The following is a 16,394-nucleotide window of genomic DNA, read 5'->3' on the forward strand; positions in this document are numbered from 1 at the left end:
TATGTATGGAGGTGTTTTGATTCCATCCTCTTGCTAGAAAGTCAGAGCAGTAAACTTTGAATCAGTTTCTTGCCATCAGGATTTCCTGCCGACAATGTCTGATACAAAAACAAAATAAAAATTTAAAAAAGATGAAGTCTCTGGAGAGCTTTCTAATGGTTTGTCTTAGTTTACTCTTGCGTTCCAGACTAGACTTCTATTGTGTCTAAGAGCAGGATTGATACACGCTGCATGAATCTGCTGATTGCTAGAGAACAGCTTTGCTAAATTAACATAACACATGCCGTAGGTTTCTCCCTTTTATGGTCTCGGTTACAAATAGTTTTCTAGCTCTAGTGTGGTTTGGTGACTGTTGAATGTCTATTTAAAAGCAGAATACATATGTGTTTCTGCTTTAACAAAGAGCCAACAAGCCATAGATCAAATCAAAAAATCATTTTTCAGTTTGACCATATAATCCTACTAAATGGAGTTTATTTTTCCTTGTGTGTCTTTTCTCATTTGCCAAAGTTTCTGTTCTTTAATATTATCTCCAAGTTTCCCGAGAACCTCCCAGTCAAATGACCAGGACTCTATTTTAATCTTTTGTGTTGATGATTCAGAAAAGCCATAAATCAATAAGAAACAGGAACTAAAAGGTAACGTAAATATAGTGGAGATGGTAGCTGTAGCACGCTGCTTCAGTGATGGAACAACTGTGGTTTAGAGCCTGTGTTTCTTCACAGATTTGTCTTTCAGACCAGTGAAAGAGATCAGTAGAACAGATGACATTTTTTGTTTAACATCATATAAAGAAGGCTGCTAAGAGTTCTCAAAAACAAACAAACAAACAAAACAACACCAAAACCACCCCAAAATAAAAACAAAGCCAACAAAACCAAAAGTCCCCAAAAAGTCAAACAAAAAATCAAGTCCAAATACTCTAAACCTGTAAAATCCTGTGCCCTCAAAGATGCCTTAAGTCAGAGAGCTTATGTGGGTGAGGACTGACTTGCAGTCCTCTTTCAGCCCCGAATTCTAAGTAGATTGAAGCATCTGGCAGAGGGTCACCTCTGTCTTTGTGATGGAAACACCAGCTCCCGTTCTGCTGATTAGTTTTGTTCTTTCAAACCAGCAGTAAGCTCCTGTGTTGTCCAGCACATTGTTTTCCCTTACATGCCAGAAGCATGCAATGTCTGTAGTAAATGTTCTGAAGTATTATTTCTAGTTCTAAAATGTTATTTAGTTCCAAAGTCTTCTGATTAGTTTTCAGTAACTGACTCTTCTGCTTTACATACCATATCTTATGTCAGCTGCCTATTCATTTGGTCATAAAAACAGAAAAAGCAATCTGGGTTGAACACTCTTGTTTTCAAGGCAGATTTATCAATTGATGTCTTAGTTTAGTAAATTTCAACAAAAATATTTTCAGTATACTCTGATTTATGTAATCAGTCATTTATGGTTCTTTCTCACCTCTCAATGTACTGGCTTAATTTTCTCTGACAAAGGATGAAAGAAGAAAATGTCCGTCAATAACGGATACAGGGCATGTGGCTAAAACATGGCAAGCACATTTAAGCCTTAGATCCAAAGTGTCAAAGTGTTCAATGTCGGTTTGGTCCATTCTTGCTTTTTTTTTCTGAGAATAAAAACAGCTTTTATTTTTTATTTTTTTAAAGCAGATGTGCAAACTCAGTAGTAAGCAGTCCCTAAAAGGAAAAAAGGGAATGCAAACACTTTTTCAATAGGAATTTGTGGTTTAATATTTAACACTGTGAAATATAAAAATTGGTAAGCGAATTTGTTGAACTGGCTTCAATTCACTGATTGAATTTTTAGTCTCTTGTTTTTTTGCCTAGATTCAATACTGATGCAGGGAAAATAACCAAGGAGAGGAGAGGAGGAGGAGGATAGTTGAAGAATGAAATCTTGTGACAGTAATGGGTTGCACCCGTCCAGAGCTACGTTCTTGCCTTTGCACACACCCAGCTTCTTGTGATTCAGAAAAGACTTCTTTTACACAGGGCTAGTCAAAGAAAGGGAGGGAGATGGGTGTGCTAGTGGTCATCTCAAGCAGGGTGTACTTTTTGCTAAAAAAAAAAATATCAAAAAATCACCCATTTAAGTTTTATAAGTTTTATATATATATATATATTCCTATAAGTTTAAAATGTTTAAACTGACTGTTTAAAATGACTGTAATCAATGAGTTTTTCATTTATGAGTGTAATCAATGAGCTTTTTAAGAATCAAGATGAGATTTTCACTAGTTATTTTTTAAAGAAAAAATGCATTGTAGGACAAGAATTTGAAGTTTCAGTGATTTAGTTTCTGAGCAAAATGACTTTAATCACTTGTGCATGTTTAGTTGTATGTTTCCTGAGAGTGTGTGTCATTGGTTTGCACTAGCTTTACCATTAAGTCTTTACCATAAAGGAAGCTTTTTTATTAATTTTCATACAGGAAAACTGTTGCTGCTTCTCTTCTGATGCTTTGGATCTCAGTGTTTTTGCCAGCACTCTTGTTCTAGCTACTTGGTAGCCAGCAATTACTTAGGAAACTGCTTTCCCTAATAGGGGCGTGCACCCCATTATCCAATAACGAAAAGCCTGTATTCTCCTTGTTAGCACCCTGATGGGGCATCAGATTGACAGGAGTGACACTGAAATGACTGCAGATAGAAATGACTGTATGCAAACATTCGGCATCCTCCCCAGGAAAGCATTCCATGTCCTGCTGTAGCTGCATTCCTGCCACGTAACTGCCTCCACCACAGACGATTTGGCTAAGGTCTTCCCACCTGTGGAAGTGTGTTTAACCAATGCATTCAGTCGGGATCATGAGCTTACCTGAAAAAATCACGAGCTGTGAAAACAGAAAGGATTTTTTTTATAGCTCTTGAGGTTTGAACTTCTGTGATGTTTGGGTTGTGTGAATTTCCCCCATCCCTCAAATTAAGCTTAGAGACTTTCTCTTTTCTTTGAAGTTAAAAGATGAGAATCTCGCCTAGATCTGTGACTCCCAGGACTGGGATGTGGGAAGCAGCAGCAAAGCTATGATTCACCCTGGGCTTTGCTGAAATTGGCAGCGCTGCAGAAGGCAGGAGGGGGTCGATGCACATGCACGGTGCTTCCCCCCCACACGCAGAGCGCCAGCCTCCTCGCTGCGTGCTACCTTGCCTCGCCTCCCCACAGCTTCCCACTTGCACTGCCCTGGGAAGCTGTGCTTGGAGCTGCCATGAGCCTGTGGAAAATGTTCGATGAGGTTAGAGATATTTCCTCATGGGTGAGCGTGTGGCTCTGACTAACAGTGTCCATCACCTGAGAAGAAAGCTGTCATGGGGAGGCTGTGGGATGAGGAGAGAAGGCAGGAAGGAGGCCAACCTCCCCGCCAGGAGACGGCAGGCCCAGCTCGACAGGCAGAACCTGTAGGACAGCCACCGAGGAACCTCTGCCGAAGACATGCAAAGGCAGCAGCCCTCTGAGCTCCAAGCTGGCTGGCGGTGCCCGAAGGATGAGCGTCTGGCCAGCAGACCCGCTGCTGGCGGCGAGGAGCGTATTTCGGGCGGCATCCAGAGCAGGGGGGTGTGTTGGTTGAAGGAGGGAGCGTGTCTCCTCACCTCAGCCGCGAGGCACTGACGGCTCTTTTCCGTCAGGACGCTTCGTTTTCTCTCTGTCCTTGCTGCTTTATCACCAAAATATTTTCTTTTTGCCCTGGCTTGGAGTTGCTTTCTGCAGTAAGCTCTGAAGGTGAAGGTTTCCAGTGGAAGAGGAGGAAAAAAAAGGAAGTGTTGAAAGCCAAGCGGCAGGCAACAGCATTGCCAAGAGGGCCTAGCGTTAAAAATTTGTAAAGGAAATAAGGTTCCCTGGAATTAGGGTGGAAATACATCTCCACTTAATTTCAACAGGCTGCCCTTACAAATTGTAATGTCTAGTTGGCTGGCAATGTAGAAATAACCCATGAACTAAAAGAAAAGTTTACTTCGGAAGACAGCTCTCTTAAATTATTTACCTTGGCTTGGTCCTCTCCTGAACTGGGGAGAACATAACAGTGTTTTCCTCTCTTGATCCCTCTCTTGGCTGGTTGCTGAAATGCTTTTGGATATAATGAAACTTTCTCAGTACAGTAGAGAACTTCCGTAATAGCAAAAGTGATTGCCAAACTTAAATATATATATGTATTTAATATATATAGATATATTTTCACTACATGTATAGAGAGAAATTTGTCTGAATATAGTAATGAACTTCCTGTGATCTTGGATGCCACATCCCTTCTGCACTGGGGCAATGATTTTTCCACGTTATGAAGTGTTTTGAGTTTTTTTTGGTGACATAATTCAGATAATTATTCTGACTGTTCTGTTCTCCTCACCCCTCTGTGGAGCTTTTTTATTTTATTTTATTTTTATTTTTTTCTCCCCTGTGTTGAAAACTACCAAAGACTTCAGGCATCTTTTTCCCACACACGGTGAAAATAAAGCACCATTAATAAGACAGCACCTCGCCCCCGCAAACAGATTTCCCCCTGAAGAAAAGTTTGTTTGAAAACGAAAGCTTTTATTGAAGTACAACTTGAATAGGGAGATCCAGGAAAAGACTCTGCTCCCACCACTTTCTCCTCATCAATGCCCTCGATTGTCTAGAAGGGAACTTTATTTTCTGGCTTTTCTTGAGAACAGAAAGAAAAGGTGCCTCGTAACAGCCACACCTGAGGGTAGCTCCCATTGAACACCCAGCAGGGGAGCTGCAAGCAGTCCTATGGGCTCGAGATACTCACAACGACCCCTAAAGCAGCCAGAATTTGGGAGCCATAAAGCAGCTGCTCAGTCTGTTTGCTTAGTTGTTTGACATAGATCTAGAAAGCAGCACTTTTTAAAGCACGCACAATTGTAGCTGAACAACTAAACTGCATTTTAGTTTTAAGATTACCCATTCACTACTGAATGTAGCCGAGATGTGATTTAATTCGCTCGTTTGACTATTTTTTGGTGATCTTTAGAGCTGTCAGTCTGTTGCCTTTTACTGGCCCTAAACTAAACAGAGTAACTCGGGACCCTGTAACAGAGCAGCCCCCTATAAATGAAGGTCAGCTGAGTGCTGTGCTGGAACAACAACCTTGCACCAAGGCGTCTTTTGTTCAGCAGAGAAATATTAACTACACTGAGAGCTCCTGAAAGTGGGTGGTTTCTCCTACCAAGCTCAGTAACGCTTTGTCGTAATGAAAAAACAATACTGTCTGCAAGTGAAGATTTAAAGCGTCTCCTAGCATATGTTTGTCTAGGCTTGGGAAAAGGTGCCATTGGATGAGAGGAGCAAATCCTGCTGCGGCCGTGCTCATGCTTGAAGGAAATGCTTTAAGTGCCAGCAAACGCCAAGATGTCTTTCATGAAGCTACTTTTAATTTATTTTTAGAGTTGATTAATAGTTACTGCAATATTTGCCTTGCACATTTTAAATGGAATGCTTTAAAATATTGTTTAATATGTGATCCCTTCTGTGTAATTGTGCTCTCATATAATGTCTTTGGTGAGAATGAACTAGCTCAGTTTTACCCAGAATTGTTTGGAAGACACCAGTGTGAAAAGTAGAGATGACTCACAATGCCTTGGAGGAAGAAGAGCTAGCAATTAACCACAGAGCATGGTATTATCTCTGTGCCAGAGCTGGCTGAGAAAGCTGGTGTGTTTTCCACTTTGGTATTTCATGAAACAAAGTACTGCAGAGAAATATATTGGCTCTTTAAGCAATCTTGATGATCTTGTCAACCTGATGGGTTTAGAACAGGTAGTATGGGAGGCATGTGAATCAAAAGAAGGTGGTGGTTCCCATCTAGAAACCATTGTTATTTTTATTTGATGAATAAATTCATATGAAACATGCTCCTTATTTGTCAGTGGACTCCTCCAGATGAGTAAAATTGGTTGCATAACAAGAATGTGGTATGTGATAGAGCGCGTGATTAGATGATAAGTATTTCTGCATACATTTCTTTTGTATGTAATCTCATGTGTCTGTACTCGTATTTCTTTAGGAATATCTATATGGGCATCTGTTTCTACTACTGGTAGCTTGCCAGATGACTGTAAATAAGGAATCCTTACTGCAAGTTAAATGATAAGTATCTTTTACTTCTCAGTGTTCTTTGTTTTCTGTGTGAGTTTAGTTCAGTCGGGTTCATGTTGATGAAGGTGGCTCGACTTTACAGTCACAACTAGGTGAAAAATACACCAATTAAATCCTCGTTTTGATTTCTTTACAATAAAAATCTATCCTTTACGACATACTCATTGAATCTTTTCCTTTGTGATGTGCTTTATTTAAATTAGCTTGATGTTTCCTTGTAAGTTTAATGGTCTTTTCTTTTGCTCACACGGAGAGTACAGTAAGAAAGGAGCTAGCTTCCACGTTGGGTCCTCCTCCTCTTCCTCACCCCCTGAAAGACATGCAAACACATTGCTGTTGTGGTGCACTGCTCTGGGGCTTTGGCTGGTTCTCATGCATGCCCATGGGTATCTCTGCTGCAGCACCTCTTCCTGCGTAAGCATGCATTCCTTGTTCCTGACAAACAAAGGGTGAAATACCTCATGAAATACTGGATTTGGCACGTGGGCTGCCAGCTGTGGTAATTGCTTTACCTCATTTACTAGAACAGAAGAAAATGCAGAGGTAGGAACAGTATTTTGTCATTGGCCATATGAGAAGTCATGCCGAAGGAGGTGTCTGGGGGTGAATGATGCATCAGAATTGATGTTCAGTTTCCAAGGCACCTAAAGAGGAAGGTTTTGAAGAACTTGTGTGATGAGAAGCCTGCAGTGGCTTTCAGGTTAGCGGGGTATTGCAAGCAGATTGTACTGTGGGCAGGAAAAAGCCCTCAGTGAACCCTAAGCCTCTAATTTAGTCCACTGGTTAATACTGAAATGTCAGGGAGACTTAATTTGAAAATGAGTATCAAGGTGTGTACCTTTGCCTTGATGAAACTGCCTGAAATATTGAGCAGTGGTTGGAATTAGCTTCTGGAAGTCAGGAAGTCTGCTTTCTGGACGGTTTCTTTCCTCTCCAGGAGAAGCCGATTTGCAGTGTTAGTATTGTGGGAGACATCTACTGTGCTCTCAACAGATTAGTATCTGATGACCAAACATTTTGTACACCTGTAATTTCAATAATACGTGATTGCTCTTTCACTTTCTACCCCTCCCACCCCATATTTCACTAAGTAAGTGCTGTGCCAGAAGATGTTCTTTCTTCAGATATGTAAATAAGATGCTGTGGTACGAACGACATTGCAAATCTATGATTTGGTTGTCTCTGGGCCGAGCAACAGGCAACAATTTCAAAATTGACACTCACAGCTTTTTAACCCCGACTAAACAGCTGTTCTCTCGAGGCTGATTATTTCACATGCCAGTGGTTGAACGGTAGCTTACCATTGTTCCTGCTGCTAGCATCAATGTCCTGATTTATCCTGTGTTCTCTTCTACTCAGGATAATTTGGGGTTTTCGTTTTTCCTTCTGTCCTCACCTTGTTTTGGCAGCTGGTGAATACGAACTCTTCCTGCCTGTGTGCTTTCCATACTGCCCGCCTGGAGTCACCTCTGTGAGTGAGTGGCTTTGCCAACCGTTATTTTATGTTCTTGGGTCTTGTTCCCCCTGGAAACTGCCATTGGTAGGGAAAAATATTAAAGTGTTTCAGGTTTGCAAAGGAGAATCCAAGTTGGTTTCAGGCCTGGATACAGCAGAAGGGGAAATAGCAGGGGGGGATTTTTCTCATTTGTCACAGTTGGTGCTCCTGCTGAATACATGGATGTGTACATACAGAGTGAGCACACACACAATACATACTCCACATAGAGAGAGCGTGTACACATACATAGGCCATATGTTATTTTAGAAGTTTTATTTTCTCGTTCATTTTATCAGGCTTTTAACAGGGCTGTTTTAATTGGGATTAAATGGAACGATGTAGGGCAGTAACTGAGACACAAACTCCGTGTTTTCCTCCTCGCTCTCTGCATGTCAGCAACATTCCTTGCGCTCATCCTCCGCCTAGAACTGAGTTTCTTTTAACCTAGAGCCTGTTGTGGGGAAGAGAGGGGATTGCAGCATTCCTCCGGGCGTGGCAGGGCTGGGTTGCATTTACAAATTCTCTCCAGCGTTGCAACACTTCCTCAGCGCTTACCAGACTAAGCAGGCATGCAAACGTGCAGCTGCACTGAAAAAGCACAACAGCCATCCTGTACCTGGGCGCACACATGCAAAAGTGACCCTTCTGTCTACCTTCTGAAGTCTGATATTATTAATGCATGGTTTACAGAAATAATACATTCCTAGCTTGCTTCCTATAAAAGAAGTACGTACAATGCCAGTAAGATCAAGTAATTTCACTGTTTTGGCTGTGAATTAATTTAGAAATATGTTGTAAAGAGACATGAGACAAAAAGATGTGTGCAAACAGCATGCATATTATAGGAAGGAATTGTCTACTTTGTTTTGCATGGCAAACACGAGACCTTGTTATAACGTGTATATAAACAGCTTTTTCAGTGTTGGAGCACTCAAGTCTGCCCATGCATCTCACTGGGTTCTGAAGTTCCTTTTTTGCACTTGATAATTGCAAATAACTAGTAACGTTTATTAAAGTATGTATTTTGTAAGCCAGAGTGTTTAAAGTTACAAACAGAAAAAAAAAAAAAAGGAAGAAAAAAAAAGAAAACACACCCTTCGCATTTTTATGGGTCTAGTAAGTAAGCTGAAGAATGACAATTTCTGAGATCACCGATGATTTTTCTCTGCTTCTTCCTTAACCACTCTCTCCTTTTTGTGTGTGTGTGTGTGGTTCTGTTATCTACAAAAACATTCAGATTAGTGTGTTAATTAGTTTATGTTAACCAGCAGAGGGCTTTCCTACCTCAAAGCAAACAGGCATATCTTCACTCCAGTTTCCCTGGTATCCCCTTTATAGAGAGATGGGAAATAAAGACATTTATTTAGTTGTCTAGGGTACTTTCCTGCTAGCAGAAAGGTCCTCAGTTGTATGTTAATAAATGTTTTTAGACAGTTTAACATGTTTCCAGTTGTTTTGAATGAGGCTGTCAGCATTTCCACAAGAAGCCTGGATGACCTAGTAAAAGTTTCTTGTGCTTGACCAAAATCTCTTATTTCTAAATTCCTCATGTAACTGTTGTGCTGCAAGGCTTCATGTGCATATTCAGGTCTTAGAAGTGTTTTGAGCCCCTTTTTAGTATGAAAACAGCATATGCTGAGTAAACCAGTGGTCACAGCAGTGCTCAAGAGGGCTAAGTAAATACAAGAGGAGAGGAATATAGGTGAGGCAGGAAAGGGTTTTACAGAAGGTAAGAGGAGCCTGCCAAGAAGCAGAGGGTGGTTTTGTTCAGAGCATCCTTTGTATCCGTGGGGTCAGCAGCCTCGAGAGTGGGTCAGAGTTGGTGTGGTCCTGCAGCACCCAAACACCCCAGTGCTGGCTGGCTGCTGTAGCACCTCAGGGGCTCCTTCCCCGGCCCGTGCAGGTGGCTTTTTGTGCTGAACCATTGCAGATCTTGTGATTAAATGAATGGTAGGGAAAAAATAAAAGGTCTTCTTCAGGGAGAACATGTATTCCCTCCTCAATAATTCTGTACTTAAGATAATTAATCGTCATGGACCATCAACACTTGGGATTTATTGGCTAACAGGTGTGAGCAGAGGATTTACCTGGCCAAGCTTTGGCTTTGGAGCAGAAGTGGTCGAGAGATTTTTTGCTGTTTTACTTTTTAAAGAGATTGTGCATTTTGAAATCACAGCTCAGAACTACTAGGCTGAGATCGAGGCAGCGGCTGCAGGCAGAGCGGGAGCTTTCGGTAGAGCAGTCTTAACGAGGAGTCACACCTGAGTCAAAAAAAAAAAAAAAAACACACTAAAATAGTTCATTACATTTTAAGCCGAGAGATCATAACAGCTTTGTGTGAGTAAATTGCTAAAAGCTAAGTCACCAATGTCTCACCTTCCCCGCGTGGCTCTTACCGCCCCTCGCTAATCCAGGCTAATAACGCTGCGCCAGCGCCTCGTGCTTTGTTCCCTGGCGTCCTGTTTGTTTGCAGGACTTCCCAGGGCGCTTCTTCATTAGGATTAAAAGCGCATTTTCTATTTTTCAGGAGGAAGAGCCTCCTTTCTGCCGGTCTCCCTCCTCCTCCTCCCGGCTGCTGCGGGAGGGCGCAGGGCGGCGGCAGCGCCGTGCCTTGCTGCACGCTGCCGCCTGGCGGCTCCCCGGCCTCGGGGCCGGGGGAATGCGGGGGTTTCCTGCCCTGCCCCGCGTAAAGCTGCGGGGTTTTGGGGTGTCTGTGTGTGTTTGGGGCGGGGGTGGGGGTTTTGGGGGGTTTTGGGGGGTTTTGAGGGGTTTGGCTGTGCCTCCAGCTAGTCAGCATCCTGTTACTGGTTGCCTTAGATTGTGCTGTGAGGTGAAACCTCGGTGCTCTGGGAGGAAAGGTGTTATTTTATTTTATTAATAGCTGCAACCTGCTTTATTTCGAAAATAGTTACTGGCTGCCGTGACATAAACCTGCCTGAAACATAATGCTGCCCAAGCCCTTTCCCTCCGTGCTGCTGGGAATGGCATCCTTCCCCTGAGGGAGCCCAGCGCGGGCCAGGGAGGGCCTCCTGCAGTCAGTGGCTGCCTGACTGCCTCCAAATTCACAGGGGGGTTCCTCTGAAATTTGGGTTGCACATCCATCCTGGAACTACGCTGATGGACAAAACCCAAAGATCACGACTGTATTTGTGTCTGGTGGGCGATACGGTCGGCCGAGCAGGACATGGTGTAGCAGAGCCTGGCCCAGGCTGATTTCTAGAAACCTCCCCCTGCTTTTAGTAACTTCCTTACTGAGGCAGGTACACCTCTTGTCAGAGGGAAAAGAATTGCCTGCCATGACTCAGTGACCCCTTCCAGGGGTACAGAAGTGGGAGGGAGGGAGGCTGGTGACAGGTCCCTTGTGAGGAGCTGCCCCAGGCCTGCTGCGGTGTCTGTGGCCGTCCATGGGCTGCTGAAGGCTGAGCTGAGGCTGGGATCCTCAGGGCAGCCCGACCGCCTTCTCTTTTAGGTGCTCGTTTGTGGTGGAGTATGTATTTTTAAGCTTAAAATAATCTTTAAAAAGCATAAAATTGGCACAAAATTAATTGAAATTTTAATGTGTAATTTGGGCCTCCAAAGGCTCTGTAATGGCTGTGACAGAAACAATTAACAGGCAGTGCTTTCTGTGCAGGGCAGGGCCTCCTGAAGTAGGTTATGAGGCTGGTCGCCAGGAGACTTACTTTCTTTTCTTAGCTTTGGTGCTTATCCTTTCTGCAATCTGGGGCAAATGATTTCATTTTTGTTCCTTTTTTCTTCATTATTATTTTTTTCTTCTCTCCAGTCCATTCAGCTTGGAAGGGAAAGAGTTTCTGGCTACCTGCTTCGTACAAAAAGGGACACCATCTCACCCAGACATTTCAGGCCCTGTTGTATTGCCAAAATGTGCTCCGTCCCAGCCTTGCTGTAAAAAATCATTTAAGAATATGGATTACTGTGTGGTTTTCCTATCTGAGCGTGTTACAGGGTCCCTGTAAGAACAGGCGTGCTTTAGGTGAAGACCTTAGATGAAGTCCACAAGCTTCCTGTAGCTTCTGAATTTCCCCCATGTCCCTGCCTGGAGATGATCAGCAGTGCTGGGGAGGTGACCACGCGTGGATGATCTGGTGGTGCTGGGGGCTCTTTCGGGGACAGAGAGTCCCTCAGGGCACCCTACGCCCTGCACCCGCCCCAGCGAGAGCTGTGGTGAGCAGTTGAGTCTACAGGCGGGATGCTTTCAATGGGCTTTTGACTGTGCTTAATCCAAATGGCTTCATGACCGGCTGGTGATGAGTTGTTATCACCTGAAGGAAAATACCTGGGAAGCCTCGGTGGGAGGTGTCCTCTTGGTTGCTGGAGCAGTTGCTACCCTAGGAAGCTGTGCTGGTGAATCACTGCTGTTGCTGTCTGGTTGAGTCATCAGAAATGATAGACTAGGAAATGTACAAATTAAATTAACACATGAACTGTGCCAAAAACCACAGCCCAGCCGAAAACAGAGCATGTCTGTGGGGTTGTTTTTTTTTTTTTCCTTTTTGTTTTGATGTTTTTTTACGCTGAACCGAAACCTTTTCCTTGCAACATTTTTTGTTTGCTGGCCCGAGGGAAACACAGTGGCTGTGAGCTACATATATGTGTTTGGTTAACTTGTTGAGAATTCTTTGAAGAACAAGTTTGTGATAGATGGTGAAAGTCCTGATGGTGTGTGAGGCTACACAAATTTACTCTTGTTTGTAATAAAAAAAAATAGAAAACAACAAGAAACAACTGGGAGGAGGACCAATTTAGATTGCTACATCAAGCTCTAGTTTTCCTCTTCTGTGATTACTTCATGGTCTTTACTGTGATTACTGAGATGGGTTTGTATTCAGTGAAGCAAACATAACACCTTAGTCTTTATATGCGTAACCTGCAAAATATGAAGCCTATTTACATGCATGACAACTTCATAAGGGAGAAAATAGGAGGGTAATGATCCAAACTTATTAGATGTGTACCTAGTTTCTCTTAAGGGGCTTTGCAAAGTGTGTTACAAAATTAAATTGAATCCCCTACAGTGTGTAAGATGCTAAAATTTTCGACTCATTGGCCTTGCATTTGGCTACTGATTAAAGCATGGATTAACCTGTAATTCCATTTGTGTTAACGCCTCTTTGTGTATTGTTTTGCAAATAGTAAATCACAAATTTACTTTGATTCAACTGTGCAACAATGTACACCGATACTTAGCTTCTCATCACCTACGAATATAAAGCATTTTGTGGTAATGACAGTATTGCAAATGATCTTTTCCTGCAACAAAATATAATAATACCAACCTCTGAACAAAGTGTTGCACCACTTTGTATTTACAGTAACAGTGGAAATGTTATGGTCAATCACCTAAAGCAATGTTTTCTCCCTTGCATCATCGGGTTGTGACTCAGCACCATGATAAAAAGCCAGAGCTCCAGACAGGTCAGGAAAAATCTTAAAATTAAATGGCTGCCAAGACTCTGGGCAGGTCTGTGGGATTTACTCTGGCATTTTGGGTTAGCCTGACACGGTTTCCTTCTTGTTGCTTTCTCTAATCTGCTTCTGAGAAGCACAGTGGAGAGGAGATGCCTGTGATCCCGCAGTTCCTGCCAGGGTTTTTATATGTCTGGGTCTGTATAATTTAGGCAGTAATAGCTGTGGTAGTTTACAGTTCTCTGTCTGTTACTGGCAATTCCAAATGATGGCTTTTTCTCAAAAGAAACAGTAAGTTGACTTAAAACATGACCTTCGATTTTTACACAAAATCCTGCCTATTTGAACATGGACTGTGATGAAATGAATATTCCAGTGGTTGAAAGTCTGGGGGCTGTCACCCCACATTCTCAAAATCTCCTTTTAAGCAAAAGGTCTAAAGAATAAAAACAAAACCATCCCCTCCCCAAAACCTTGCCCAAGTCTCTTGTCTTTCTCTCAGCAGGAAAACAAAACAAAAATGCCATAAGAGAGATGTCTTTTTAGGAAGAAAACCTCCAAAACAGAAGTACTCAGTGATGACACGGTGAGAAGAGCAGTTGTTAGCACTGTGTGCTCCCATTTCCCCACCCACACAGTCCCACTGCACCGCCACTTTGGGGAGTGCTGGAAGGCCACTGTATGTACATATACATTACCTCGCCTGGCGAGCTCAATTTAAATGCAGCCTATTAAATTATTTACAGAAGACAGTTGGCCAACCCATTGTATTGTGCTGGAGGAGCCAAAGGTCACTTTGGTGTGCGCGGTTGATTCATAGGGAAATCTGATACAGTACTTAGCTCTTTGCCTCCCAGTCAGTGGGTTAAACCTTACGCTCATTATGAGTCAGAGAACCATAACTTTCTGAAAAAGCCAAAGTCTGTGTTTCTGATGGTTTTTGAAGAGGCCGTGCAGCAGAATCCAGAGGGCCACGAGAGCATCTGCCAGGGGATCGGGGCGTGTTCGGCCGTAGCGAAAACCTGGCTGACAGCGTGATAGCTGAAACTCCCTACCCTTGTTTTCTTAAGGTTCCAGTTCTTGAGCTAACATCTTCATCAGCCATTAGGAAATTAAGGCATTAATGTTTATTCTTCAGATAGGTAACACTTTTTTTTTTTTTTTTTTTTCCTGGTTCCTGGATACCAGTTTCTCCTGGAAGATTCACTGACCTGGTTTTATTGGGTGCCCGATACATTCAGGTCTATCCTTTTGCCACAAGATACAAACCTGGGGGTTTCTTGGTGAAAAATCCTGTCAAAGCACATGGTATTGGGGTGCCTGTGTGCTGTGTATCGCCAGCTTCTGTCTGCTGTAAAACACTGCCTGTCCCCTGCCAGGCTTGCTCCCTCCTGGAAGCAGCAGTGGTGTTGGGCAGGGCGAGGCATCGCAGCAGCTGCTGGGGGGGTCTGACTTTAAAGCCAGGTGCTGCTTTAAAGAGAAGGTGGGAGAACAGAGCACAGCTGGGAAACCTGTTTTGTGAGCAGCAATCACACCAGTGGGAGTCTGGGCTCTGACAGTGTCTCCTCATGCACGGTTTTTGTTTGTGTCTGTGCACTTGTCTTTTGTTTCTTTTTCCTAATGTTACCGCTAGGAGCAGGGGGCACAAATGTTTTCAGCACGCTCTGTTCAGGGTGCTTGTGGAGTTCACAAGCCCAGAGTGTTATTTTTCCTCTCCCCGAGTCCACAGAGGCGCACAAGTGCTTTTCTATTTCTGCGTGCCGGGTTCAGAAGTTTGCACTGCTGGCTGAGGAAAGGAGGAGTTTTGCTCCTGCGGTCGTGCTTTTAGGAGAGCGAGCCGATCGTATTTCACTCTAATCCTTAGCGATAGCCACGCAGCCTCGTCTGCTGTTAGGAGAGCCTTCCCGGAGCTCCCCGGCCAGGCTTGTCCTGCAGGGAGAGAGGGGCAGCCGGAATTAGGGCTCGGGAGCGTGGCGGGTCTGTGAGCCCTCCCGAGCCGAGCCGTGCTCCGGTGGGGTCCCTGCCTGCCCGCCCGTGGCTGTGGGGTGTTGCCGACGCGCCGGGGCCGGGGGCTGGATCGTGCCCGGTCCCCTGAGCGATGCCAGGGCGAAGAGAGGAGCTGCAGTTTGTGCTGTTGAGTGGAGAATGGGGAAAACACGTGCCTCGGTGCTGTATTCTGCTCCACCGTTACACGCTTGCCTGAGCCGCTGCAAGGTGCCACTTTCTGCTGCTTTTCTCCCCTTTGTTTTCTTTGGCAGCTCACGAAGCGCCGTATCAAAGCAGCTTCAGGGGAGCTGCGCTGGCACGGCGACCTACCTCCGTACTGGTGCTGGTCTCAACGCGGCGAGGAGAAACCTGGACGGAAGCCGCTTTGAAATTGTTTAGCCTCCCACGAAAACCACGGGGAGAGGGGACGGGAACAGTTTCAGAAAGATCGGTTTGGAGCTGAGGCCAGTAGCGGGCTTGGAAGAAAATGAAAAAGGAGTGTGTTTCCAGATCTTTCAAACCCAAACAAAACACAGGCTCCCTCTCGCGTGCCGTAAGCTGGATAAATTTCTCCTCCTTGTCAAGGCAGACAAAGAGATTGTTTCGCAGCGATGGTGAGCTCTCCTCCATGTGCGTGCAGCAGGTAGACGAGGATGACGAGAACTGGACCTACAGAAGCCAGCACAGAAAAGGTGACTCGCTTTCTCTTTCACCCTCGTGGTAGCTGCTGCCTGCCAGCCGGTACCGGGTCGGTGCCCGCGTCCAGGTCCCACCGGCAGCCCGGAGCTGCTCGCTCGGGAGCTGCAGGAGGGGTGGGAGGAGGAGGATGAGGAGGGCAGCACGAGAACCGAGACATAGTACTGCCTTGCCAGGTTTTTCTCGGGTTAAAACTGTGGAAGCTTATGGTAATCAACTGGGAAGACCTTTAATTTCCCGTATGGGGACATAAAGGTACTGGCTGTGGGGTGTGAGGGTAAGTTGGGCTTACGCTTCTTGGAGGCGGTATGGGCTAGCGGCGGATTTTTGGGCAGGTGCTGCAGGAAGCTCTCCTCTCTCTGTGTGGTACCAAGAGCTGTTTAAGACTCCTCTTGTAATACACTGGATGGCTTTTTGGATGATTGCCTTGTGGTCCTGCTGGAAAATTTGAAGTGTATTTTGTTTCATGAGGGCTGATTGAGAAGAGGTCCCACATGCAAAGTAAAAGTGATGATGGGCTGGTAATGGGAACTGCTTCACAGAGAGGAGGAGAGACATCTGGGATGCGTGATAGGCAGCTCCGAAGCCTCACAACATGGAGTATATCTTACAGGGAACTTTAAACAGCCGCTATTATGCTTGTTTGGATTTTTTGGAGTAGGGTTTGTCAAGCATGCCTCATA

General features: G+C 44.4%; 1 protein-coding gene and 1 long non-coding RNA gene across 11 annotated transcripts in view; one reads left to right on the forward strand and one right to left on the reverse strand.

The window, feature by feature from the left end:
- The window catches only part of NHSL1 (NHS like 1), a 169,003-nt gene that overhangs the window by 52,081 nt on the left and 100,528 nt on the right, over nucleotides 1-16,394 (forward strand). The window contains exon 1 of one of the 10 annotated variants that reach the window (XM_035321048.1): nucleotides 14,720-15,707. The exons of 8 other annotated variants lie outside the window; for them this stretch is intronic. In XM_035321048.1, the coding sequence (XP_035176939.1) occupies nucleotides 15,503-15,707 (205 nt within the window). In that variant the 5' untranslated portion in view covers nucleotides 14,720-15,502. Of the gene's footprint in view, nucleotides 1-14,719; nucleotides 15,708-16,394 lie in introns of those variants that run through there. One more of the 10 variants, XM_035321046.1, reaches the window with a different exon arrangement.
- Nucleotides 8,493-10,168, reverse strand: LOC118163926. The gene is made up of 3 exons (XR_004749251.1): nucleotides 9,982-10,168; nucleotides 9,693-9,866; nucleotides 8,493-8,935 (listed from the first exon to the last, which is right to left on the reverse strand). It is a non-coding gene; the product is annotated as an uncharacterized LOC118163926 (long non-coding RNA).

The sequence above is a fragment of the Oxyura jamaicensis genome, chromosome 3, assembly GCF_011077185.1.
Source record: "Oxyura jamaicensis isolate SHBP4307 breed ruddy duck chromosome 3, BPBGC_Ojam_1.0, whole genome shotgun sequence".
Taxonomy (NCBI): domain Eukaryota; kingdom Metazoa; phylum Chordata; class Aves; order Anseriformes; family Anatidae; genus Oxyura; species Oxyura jamaicensis.